This window comes from Marmota marmota, unplaced genomic scaffold (genome assembly GCF_001458135.2).
Source record: "Marmota marmota marmota unplaced genomic scaffold, marMar, whole genome shotgun sequence".
Lineage (NCBI taxonomy): Eukaryota > Metazoa > Chordata > Mammalia > Rodentia > Sciuridae > Marmota > Marmota marmota.
The window spans coordinates 18620406-18633052 of NW_025999982.1; the positions used below are offsets into that span (position 1 = coordinate 18620406).

The following is a 12647-nucleotide window of genomic DNA, read 5'->3' on the forward strand; positions in this document are numbered from 1 at the left end:
ATATATATATATATATATATATATATATATATATATATATATATATATATATATTTATAAATAAATATATACCATATATAACTTTATTTGATAGATAGATAGATAGATAGATAGATCACATTTTCTTTATCCATTCATCCATTGAAGGGCACCTAAGCTATTGTGAATTGACCTGCTGTAAACATTGATGTGGCTGCATCACTGTAGTATGCCGATTTTAAGTCCTTTAGGTATAAATCTAGGAGTGGGATGATTGGAGCGGGATGACTGGGTCAAATGGTTTGTAGTACTCTTACTGTTGGTTATTTCCCAAATATTCTGTTGATGATGGTTTGATGACCTCTTTGATAAAAATGTTTTTTGCCTTTTTTTATGTTCTAAGAAATTCAGGTTCTTTGTTTATATCTTGTTTTTGTCTCTGCCTTCATTATATTGTGATCAGACCCTATTAGCATTAAAATTTATCAAGGTTTTAAATATTAATGTATACTCTGGTTTAAAGAATTTTATATTTAAATGAGATTGGCTTTATGTTAGTCAAATTATTAACATTTCAAAATAAATGTGAAAGGGGTAAGTAAATTTTTTTAGATGACTATACTTTTGTTTATTTGCTTTGTGGTAGCAGGGATTGAACCCAGGGAAGCTTAACTATTGAGCCAGAGCCTCTGCCCATTTTCATTTTTTTATTTTGAGATGAGATCTCAATAAGTTGCTTAGGGCCTCACTAAATTGCTAAGGCTGGCTTTGAATTTGTGATATTCCTCCCATAGCCTCCTGAGTCTCTGGGATTACAGGTGTGGGCCACTGCACCTGGCTGTATTTTGGTTTCTGTCAATTTCATTTTATATTTCTAAGAGACTTCATTTATATATTTTTATATCAGGTAATCATGTATAAAGCTTTCCTGTTGATATCTCAATGGAAATTGAAGTTTATTAATGTAAAATGTACTTATTTGAACAATTTGAGACATTTATTTTGACTTTTATACTTTTGTTGATAATTTTGAGAACTTTCTTTTTAAAATTAAATAATTCATTTTTATCCAATATTTAAATATTTTATGTTTGGTTTGAAATTTTTCTCTGGAAAAAGAAAATAAAATATTTTGATTTTTTAGCTCATATTTTTCCTAAATTGGGTAATTTTAACAATATTTTATTTCTACTATAAATATTTATTCTTACTTTCTTCTGTTTTATATATCTTTTAGTTGTTTTGTTCTCTTACTATTCATTTTCTTCTCTTTTCCTACTTATTTATGTTTTCTTTTTTTCTTGATCCCTTCAGTGATTTGGAAGGTATTTTAGTCTGCTTTTCCATTTCTGTGACCTACCAAAAGAGCTGACAAGAACAATAAGAGGAGGAAAAGTTTATTTGGAATTTACAGTTTCAAAGATCTCAGACCATAGACAGCTGACTCCATTCCTTGGAGTGGGAGGTGACTGAGAATATCATGGCAGAAGTAAGTGGTGGTAAATCATTTCAGAACATGGAACCAAGAAGCAGAAAGAGAGAGAGGGAGAGAGCTCTTCTCAGCAAGGACAAAATATATACCCCAAAGGCACGTACTCAGGGACTCACCTCCTCCAGCCACACACTCTCTCTCCATAGTTACCAACCAGTTAATCCCTATCAGGAGATTAATGCACTGATTAGGTTTAGACTCTCATAACCCAAACATTTCACCTATAAGCTTTCTTGCATTGTCTCACACATGGGCTTTTGGAGGATACCTCACTTCTAAACCATAACAATATCTATTTATATTGAATTCTGCTAGAACTAATTAACTTATTTTTAAACGTCCTATGGCACTCTCATGTGTCATTTCCACCCTCCTTTCCAAGACTATCATCCCAGATTTTATTTGAGAATTTTGAACTGTAATAGCTAATTTATGGGTCAACATTGTTAGTCTATATAACACCATCAAGCACTTATCTAGGCGTTACTGTGAATATATTTTGTAGATGTGGTTAACACAGTCAGTTGATGTGTATTTAATATTTCATAGATGTTAACACAGTTATCTTCAATAATCCGGGTGATCCTTATCAATCAGTCAGAAGACTCTAAAAATAAAAAAGTTGATATTTTCCTGAAGAAGAAGAAATTCAGTCTCTTGCCTCAACACAGCAACATCAGCTCTTGCTCAGAACTTTGCACCTTGCCAACCCCCACTTCAGGGTTCCAACTTACCAGTAGTGTTTGCATGCACCTAGTGGTTCCATCCATTGTTTTAGATAAACAGAATCTTGATTTCTTGACTGACACATTAACAGTTTCTTTCATGAGAACAATTATTAGAATGTGTTTTGTTTTAAGGGTTTAAATGTACCGTAGTTACACTATTAAATCATTTTCAGTGTTTATCATATTTTATAGAATTCTTGAATTTCCTTCCTATCCCCTAATTTAAATCCAATTCAATCTCTTTGTCTTAGTGCTTTTCTGATCTCTATCTAGTACCTTCTCTTTTGTCATTTTTATTTGCTGATCTTGTCTTCTGACTCTTTGTAGATTTGCATCAATTGGTTCTTCATATTGCCTGATATTCAGTTTAAAGCAGTGGTGATTTTTCTTTATGCTGAACCATTAAATTTCATGCCATTTCTCACTGTTATTTTTTCTCACTCTGATTTCTGTCTGTATCCTAAACTGATGATTTTTCAGTTCTATCGTACTCTCAACTCACACTTCATCTGTTATCTCATGGAATTCACATTTTAAAAAACTTTTTATTGGGGCTGGGGTTATGGCTCAGCAGTAGAGTACTTGTCTAGCACATGCAAGGCCCTGGGTTCAATCCTTAGCACCACGTAAAAATAAATAAATAAAATAAAGATATTAAAAAAAAACTTTTTGTAGACAATAACAAATATGCATTATCTAGAATTCACTCCTAGAATGAACTATGCTCTTCTTCCATTCTTTGCATGTTCCGTTCTCCTAATTATGGTATGGAGGTTTTTCAAGTACCTTATAACATTTTACTTTGCCATTTAATTCAATTTTGAATTACTATGCCTAATCTAAAATCCAATCCCACATTGTAACAAAACCTCCAGTAGACAAAAAACTAAACCCATGGGCTGGGGTTGTAGCTCAGTGGCAGAGTAAACTGTGAGAACTAATTTATGGGTCAACATTTTGCCTACCATGTGTGAGGGACTGTGTTCAATTCTCAGCACTGTATCTAAATAAATAAAATAAAGGTCCATCAACAACTATATATATATATATATATATATATATTTTTTTTTTAAACTAATCCAAAAAATAAAAGTGTCTAATTTAATCATTCCTTACCTTTCATTTCCTGAGGCAATATTTGCTCCAAGATGTGTCCAGGATTTTTTAGGATAAGCACTGTGAAGCTGAACTTTTCCATAAACCCCTGAAAAGTAAAAGAAGTAAAAGTAAAAAAGGAGAAAACCCTTCAGAATCATTATGACCAAGTAAGTAAAACTCACTTCAGAGGCTATTGTGTGAAATATGTGATACAGAATCTAGAAATAAAGGTGTCCATCTTGTCAGAAAATAGAATATTTCAGTGCTGTGTTTTACAGTAAGTCAAATATACCTCACATGGGTGTGATATGTATTTTCTCAAAACCGATCAAGAAGTGAATGCTACATACCTAAAGTCTGGGACACAGACTGCTATCATGGCTAACTAGTTACATTTGGATTAAACAACTTAAAAGTATTTGCAATTCTGTTGGAAGTTAACTGGTTTCAATGTTTTATGTTATACCCTAGATTCTCCAAGAGGCAAAGCTAATTTTATTTCCTGAGAATAGGGTTTTGGTACTATTAGCTTTGCTTTCAGTGGTTAGACTTAATATTTTGTCTTTTAACAGATATCAAGGGAGAGGTCTCTAGGCCCCTTAGTTTCAAACTATAATTTATTTCAGCCTCACAAATTAAAGTCTTACAGGAACATGCTTGGTACACCCTCATTTTATTCCTTCAGGTGTTTCCTCTTTCATATTTTTTGCCATTTTCAGCCATACTGAGCATACTTATTCATATTGTAGTGATCTAAAAATATTGTGACCATGAACTCCAGAAGTAAAAAGAAAAAAAAATTATAACCATGTACTCCAAACATATGTAAGCTTTTTAGATGAACTTAGATAATATTCATTATTTTAGATAAATAAATATACATATATGTGAACATGTACATATGCATATTTGACTTGAAGCTTTCATATTTTTTTCCTATGCTCAATGGACCCCATTTGGTTGCAAGCCACTAATCTAAAATCTAAATTTAATTTTTTAAAAAATTTTAACTTTTAAGAATCTAAAAATTTCAGAATATTCAGCAGAAAAATTTACAAATAAAGTAAATACCAATAAGACACCCATAATATGCCTTGGCTTTTCATCCATTGTGGTCTAAAAAAATAAAATCCTCATTTTAGAACTTAATTGACTATTAATATTGACATCTGTAATTTTTCCCATATTCTAACTCAAAAAAAATTAGAAAACAAAACTAAAATAAGAATTAATGAGCCAGACACAGTGGCATACACCTGAATTTCCAGTGTTTCAAGAGGCAAAGGGAGGAGGATCCCAAGTTTGAGGCTAGCCTTGACTACTTACTTAATGAAGTCATAAACAACTTAGTGAGACCCAATGTCAAAAATATATACTAAAAATGGGCTGGGATGTGGATCAGTGGATGTGCCTCTGGGTTCAATCCCCAGTACCAGAAAAGAAAAAAAAAAATAGAATGAATGGGTTAAAAATAATCCCATGTTCAGGACATGTTCTTGAACCAACCTTTCATAATTTAGTTTCATGAGTATTTTCCCCAAGATATCATTTAATTAAAAAAATCTTTTTTTCACCTTAGATCAAGTAAACTAGGCACAGAAGAATTCTGAAGTAATTTACAGAGATTTCCAACAACAACGTTTATAACAAAAAGCAGTCATGTCCTTAAATCTGAATTATCCAGAAAATTCAATTGACCAGAAAAGCAGATTTCTTGGTCATTTCCAATCATCAAAGGTTTACTGTAAAACGACACCATTTCATAGTTGTTTCAAGGAGATTATAAAGGATTTTAAAGGATTAAAATCTTTCATTTACTTAGGATACCATAAAAATTTAAGCATGCAGTGAAACAAATATTTCATTCTTTATTTCAATTTAGTATCACAGAAAATTTGAAAAACACTGATTTGACTACATGGCTGGATCAGGGATCAGGACATACATCCATGTATGCCCTAACTAAAATTTTGATACAATGGGATCACTCCCCAGAACAGAAGTCAAACAAGCTTGTTAGGATCCTTCTAGCTTGTCAACTGGAAAAAGTGCAAAAATGATTCAACCTCAAGTTATTGGAAAAATAAAATAAATAGATAGTATGCATGAAAATCCTTTGAAAACTGAAAAACACTATCAAAGTATTATATGCTAATGATTAGAACTAAGAACTTAGAACTAAGTTAACAAATGTCATGCTATCCTAACATTAATATCTCATAGTGTTCAGAATCTTCATACAGAATGGTCTTTTCTCTTTTGCCCCAACATTAGCAGACTCACTTGAAAACATGACACAACACTGCTGTAGGGGAGGAGCCAGTGAAATCAGTACCCTGGCCAATAGCAGAAACACATTTAAGCAATGTGACAGCATAGTATTTACAAACATAATGAAAGAACAGTGAACTGATTCTTTTAACTGTTCAATAAGTGAAGGAAAGGAAATAACTAGAAGAAATACAGTGTTTGAAAGTATGAGGGATACCTAGCTATCCCTCTTTACTTATGAAGTTAGTAATGCCAACAGAGACAATGAAAAAAAAAATACTTGAAATTTGATGAACATCCTCTTATCCCTTAAGACTGAGTGGCTTTGAAGTTCTGACATGATTATACAAGTCCAGACCCAGTTTCTATGCTCTTATACAGAACAATTTTAAAATAGGATATGGTATCATAGCAATGTCAAGTGAAGAAACTGTTAACAGTAAATGTCTCTTAGTAATCTAAGTATCTTTAAGTTTTTAAATGTACCAACAATCATATAGTATTTATTGTTGATAATATGCATTATTAGTTCATACTGTGATATTTGACCAATGTGGATATAATTCTGAGTTCTGACACTACAAAGCTGTGGCTGTGTAGCCTTCTGCAGATTGTTCATGAGTCTTAGTTTTGACATCTGTAAAATAAGTGCTGTTCACAGGTAAACTGGTAAGTGAAATAATAAATACAAATCATCTAAATGCACAGAATTTAGTAGATGTCTTATGAATGTCACTTCTCTGTCAGACACACACACAGAGAGATGTGCACAAATAATCCATTTTTAATAAAAACAATTTTATACTCACCAATTGTTCCTGGGTCAATACGAATTTCACTGTAACGATCACAAAAGATTTCTTCTGATGCTCTAAGGTGAATCAGTAGCTTTTGGGCTCTTTCTAATGGATTTTCTAAAGTACCTGTTTACAAAGAAAAGCATATCTTTCAAAGTACTTTAAAATTGAGACAGTATGCAAAGTTGCTGCTGAGAAATTTAGAGAGAAGCACTAACAGTCACATAGATGGAATAAGAGCAGGAAAAGAAATGAGTACAAGTGAACTTCTCTAGATTACTGTTCAGCAAACATTCGCCATTCTTTCTTCCTTAGTTCAGGGTACACTATCCTGATCTACTAATAGTTAGCCCCAATTTGGTGGAAGTGACAGTGATATAAGTTCTCAGTAGATGTTTATAGAGACAGGCTGGTTTTCATCAGATCTCTTACAGCGCCCTTCTCTGCCAGGAAAGGAGAATTCCTTCAATGACCTCTCTGCCCTCGAACCACATACAGAACAAATCTGAATTGAACATGCAAGCTGGAGCCAAGGACAACCCAGTTGAACATAAATATCTTTCTTTTACAAACCACTGAGATTTAGAGATTACTTATTCCACACAATTATTGCAGCAAAACCTGGCTGACATGTTGTCTAAGGCTGTGGGATTCACAAATCCCTGGATATGCAATTTAGTATTGAATCTTCACAATAAACCCAAGAAGGATGATTCTTGCCCAATTTTAAAATTTTCATACATGAGTAGGCTCATAGGTTAAGGGACTTGTCTAAATGTAGGCAACTAGTAAGCAACTATGTTTGAACAAAGGTCTGTTTGCCTGTGTTTTATTAAGCAAGTGTTATTTTTATAAATTCTTTTAGCAGCATAAAGACACATAAAGGTATGAGACAAGGATACTCAGGCAACATATGAGAATCACTGCTGACCTAAGCCTATGGCTACAAACAGGGGTGTTTGGTCACTTTCACAGTATGAAATTGTACAGGGAATTTGCTGAAGTGGGCTAGCGAATAAGGATTTATATAGTATATATTCTTTTGAAAATATATCTTAGAGTACAGAAAATATCAGAAAGAGTTGGTCATTTAAGAAATAAGTGGTAGAAAAGTAGTCCTCAAACCCTATAGTGAATCAAACAAGTTCACAAAAACAAGACTTTCCAGTTCAGAAATTTCCTGAAAACATAACCAAAAGTGAGATTGCCAGTTACCATATGAATAACTGGTAAACTTAAAATTACCCAGTTTTCCTTTGGGTTAGTGGTTTTTCAAATAGCATAAAAATCATTGTCCCCACTGGTATTTCATAGGTAACTGGTCAGACAAAAGGCTCCAGGTGAGTTTGAAGCCTGCTAAATACCCATCTGCACACTGCAAGCTTCACAGTCTCTACTCTGAAAGAAATTGTTGACAGGAAGGCTCAGAGGGGCAAGCGAAAGTGCCTAGAGTCAGGTCACAAGAGAGTGAGGATTAGAGCCCACTGGCTGTATATTTCCAAGAGGACACTAAGGTCCACTGCTGCTCTGTATAGGTAATACCCATCCCCACTTGAAAAACAAGTGTATCTTCTCAGCTCAAACAAAGATGTGCTAGAGCAGGAAGAAGGGAAGCAGGGGAGGAGGAGAATGTTAAGCAAATGTGTAGGGCACAGCTCTTATCTTGCGGTTATAAGTCTGTCCAGTAAGCTGTTTTCCAACTGTGATTTCATTTATTTCACGGAGGGTAGTTTAAAGTCTTGAGGAAAAAAAAAAATGGCCTAGCACTAAACAGATACCAGAGAGAAAAAAAAAAGTAGGACAGTTTTTGCCCTAGAGAAATATATGCAGAGTCCCACAAAAAGAGTTCAGCGTTTCTCTAAAATCAGAGATTAAATCAATTATGCAACCCAAAACTGCAGCACATGTGGAGTTTCGCAGAAAGCCTGGGCAAAATTAGTCGGCCTGCCATGATCTTTTGGTATCCACAGAGTTTGGATTCTTTTTTTGTTAAGATGAGGGGTAGGGGGCAGAGGATAGAGACTGGGTAGAATCCAGGCAAGGATAAAAGAGGAAATAAAAGCTATTCTAACATCAAGATGCACTGCTTCTTGAATTTGTAAAAGCTTGACAAATGGAAAACTAAAGGCTGAGATCCTCGGTGTTATTCTCAGATCTAGCAAAGAAAGATGAGGAACTTTCTTCAGCATGGACTTTGCCCCTAAATGAGAGTAGCCACTTCTAAGAGAAGATGCTCCAGATAAGATAGTCTGTCCTTGGTTTATCAACATAAAGCTACTCCCAGCTGCCCCAAACCATAGCAAAAAAAAACATGTAAAATCTGGAGGAATTTATATACACATAATGGGAGGGGAAAGAATTGTCATTGCGCTGCAAAACTGTTCCAGATGTTTTTGCAGACATGATTTCATTTCATTCTCGAAGGCTTTTGATAAATATTGTAGAGGTTCTCATGAGGAAACTGAGGCAAACAGAGGTTAAGTAACTTGTCATGAATTACATAGCTATTAGGTGGTGAAGTTGGGCCTTAGACTTAATAAGTACCATTCTAGGATATGTAGCTGTGGAGGAATAAAAGAGAAATAAAGCAAAGTTGTTATTACTTAGCATGATGGTGGGTAACGGAGGGGAAACAGAACAGGTTCCAGATGCTAAAATCACCTGGGGAGATGGAAGAAAATAAGTTCTGGTGTATGAAAGATAACCATTATAATGATTTGGGGAATATGGTACAAATGGATTCCATGAACTTCAAAAGGTAAGAAAAGGGGGCAAGGACCTTTTATTATTTTATTAACTAAACTTCTTTGATGGAATCAAGTAAAATCCAAGTTTACACGTAAGCCCACTCTATCAACACGACTCCCCACACCTTGTATTTGGGTAACCCATACTGGATTACTTACCAATCTCTTAGCATTCTCCATGCACACAAGAGCCTTCAGTCTTTTTTTTTTTAACCCTCATTCTTCCTCTTAACCTCCCCTCAACATTTGGCTCCCTGTAATTGATTTCTAAAAGTTTTCTATGCATTTGACTTAGATGCCCCCTTTTTGTGCATGAAAATATCTGTGCCCCCTGATGCAATAATTCTACTTCATGAAATTTGTCCTGAAGAGCTAGTATGGACAAAATTTAATGCCCAAATTCTTCGCTGCAATGTTATTGTTATAAATAATCACAAACAGTTTTAAATGCTTTGAAACAGCAAACAACTAGAAATGTCTCTGATCATGTGGAACCCCTTCCTGTCACCCCTGGCTTCCTAACAAGCTCAATAGCTGACCTCACAAGCCCTAAGCATTCCACCTGCTCCCTTGCCTCTGCTCTCTTGGCCTGAAACATTACCCCTCCCCTTTGAATCATGGCTCTTATTTACTGCCAAACACAATTCAGATGCCACCTCTCTTTGGATCTTTCTTTGTCAACTAAGTCTGGGTTGTTGTCCTATCCAGCTGTTCCAGTATGCCATGTATTACCTCAAGACTTCAAAAACTGCCTTCTGCCTAACTCTTTCCTTGGTGAGCTGAGAGAGTAAATAGTATGTGGCCAGCAGAGTTCATTTGTAAAAATTTTATACAGAAATAGTGAACTAGATAATTTTTACCAGTTCTCCACCATGAAACAATTAGAAATAAAGCAAACACTCTGTAGTAGTTAAAAAAAAATCTCATTTCACAATTTTAAACTTGTATGCATTTAATATCCTAGCTTCAAAATACATAAACTAAGCAAAAATGAGACAACTATGAGGAAACAATAGATCTATCTATAACAATCATAGAAAAGTCAACACACCTGTCTCAGGATAAATAAAATAAGGTTACAGCACTTTTGAAAAATACACTGCTTGAATAATAAGCAAAGATGAAAAAATAAATCAACAAAGAATGCACATTCTTTTCAAGCATGCAGAAAACATTTATAAGAACTGATTATATGATGACCATAAAGCAAGTTTAACAAATTTAAAAGGATCAGAATTATATAACTTATGCTTTCTGACTATAGTTCAATCAAAATGTATAATTTACAATGAAAAGTAAGAGCCATATGAAAATAAAGATTTTCCAGTTATCTGAAGATACTGTGAGAAAAATAAAAATGCAAGATATATGAGAAAATACATTTTCCATATATGTAGCCAAAAAATATTATATCTGAAAAGTATAAATGTCTTTAATAGGTAAATAAAAAACAGATTATCTGTCATTAAAAGAGTAAGAGAACAATTACTTCACAAGATGTTCCCAAATAGAAAATAAATTTATAGGATTTGGGTTGTGGCTCAGTGGTCAGAGCACTCTCCTAGGATGTGTGAGGCCCTGAGTTCGATCCTTAGCACCACATAAAAATAAATAAATAAAATAAAGGTATTGTGTCCAACTACAACTAAAAAATAAATATAAAGAAAAGAAAAGAAATTTATAAAAATTATTTGATTACATTAGAAATAAGATATATGAAGTTAAAATAATAATTAAATCTCACTATATTTCTACTGGAATAGATAAATAATGTGTAATTGAACTATATATTTTTATTTTCTGAAAATCTTCTATATACATGTCATCTTTTACAATGACTAAGAATTTATTAAGTGACTATTATGTTGCAAGAACACTCATCAGTAAGTTTCATTTTCTAAAACAAATGAAAACTGGCCTAAATTCTAAATATATCTTCTGAATACTTTTTCAGTTGCTATTCACGAATCGAAAATAACCAAATTCTGAAATAGTTTGTATTTGTACCTGAATTAACCTTGAAATTCTTATAAATACAATGATTGAACATGAAACATGGATTAGGAAACCAACACCCAAATCACTTCTACTCATTTCACTCCTGCCATTAGAAGTAGGTTATATGGTAATAACTGTAAGTTGAGCTTCTACTGAAAAGCATGACTATTTTTCTCGTGTCCTGCTCTATTTTTCTCCAGAGTAGAGCCTCCAGAATGGTCTCACTATTAGATCATAGAAGGCAAGCAGTTCTGAACCAATTAAATTATGATGCATACTCTTTTCTAAATTAGCTTTAATTCCTAGTGTATATTTGCCCCAGTTATCCTAACATACTTTTTTTCCAGAAAATAAGAGGATAGTGGAAGGGGTTTGCAGCTCATGAAGTAAGAGATGACAAACATTTAAATAGATAGACATGATTTGAATATCACACAATGTATATATGTAACAAAACATAACAGAGTATTCCATAAATATGTATAATTTTATATATTATTTTAAAAATCTTTAAACTTTTAAAAATAACTGGTAATAAAAACTAGTAGTCATTATCATATAATTAAGTCTAAGCCCTCACAGGGTGATTTTGTTCAGGATGACAAATTTTTTATCTTCAATGTTGCCTCTCAATTTATCAATAATTGATAAAATATTAAAATAAATATGCAAATGTGTTATTCATTCACTACTTGCAAAATATATAAATCTTCATACATTAGGATCATCAGATTAATTTATTGCTATTTGCCTGAGTATCCCAATGGTAACATGGTTACAATAATATCATTCATTTCTTGCACAGTTTAAATGATTTAGTGTATTTCAATAGTGCAAAGCACAATGCAATGTCTTAATATAAAACGGGCCTTTAAAAAATGTTGGCTCATAATAATAATAATAATAAAAACAGTAGAGGTAAAAATAAAAATATGACATTCATTTCAAAATTAACATTTAAGTTTGGAAATTAAGAAAAATAAGGCAAGCTCTTCTTAGAATTAATGTCCACCTTGCAAAGTGTTAAGACACTAGACATTTCAGAGGCATAAAAACTAAGTGATCATTCATTTGGCCAGCCCAAGGAACTATAAGGAACACAAAGAATATTCCTCTTAGGCAGAGCCCACCTTCCCATCATGCATTTGTGGCCCAGAGTTCCAGGGCAGAGCCACTCTGCACTCGTGCAGAGAACCAACCTGCACTGGGGTTCCTTATTCACCAAAGCATGGCTCCACAGCCCAACATCAGGAAACATACAGGCTTGAGGCTGCCACCACCACAAAACTGTAATATCACTGCTTCCTGCTAGAGTCTGTAAACAAGTCAAGATGGCGCCTGGCATTTTGCAGAGGGAGTGGTTTGTGAAGTAACACCAGCGAGCCATTAAGTGTGGAGATTCCTGATTGGTTGACTGCTGTATCTAGTTTATGTTAATTAGATAAGCTGTGTGGAATGTATAAATACCTCTGTTGTCCTACAATAAACGGCTTCCACTCCTGCTGTATCAACGTACACAAGTTGTTCGTCACCCCCC

General features: G+C 33.7%; 1 protein-coding gene across 1 annotated transcript in view; it reads right to left on the bottom strand.

The window, feature by feature from the left end:
* The window catches only part of Pkhd1 (PKHD1 ciliary IPT domain containing fibrocystin/polyductin), a 427258-nt gene that overhangs the window by 138600 nt on the left and 276011 nt on the right, over positions 1 to 12647 (bottom strand). The window contains exons 51-52 of the mRNA XM_048805732.1: positions 6378 to 6491; positions 3316 to 3403 (exon numbers count right to left, since the gene is read on the bottom strand). Coding sequence (XP_048661689.1) covers positions 3316 to 3403; positions 6378 to 6491 — 202 coding nt within the window. The remainder of the gene's footprint in view (positions 1 to 3315; positions 3404 to 6377; positions 6492 to 12647) is intronic.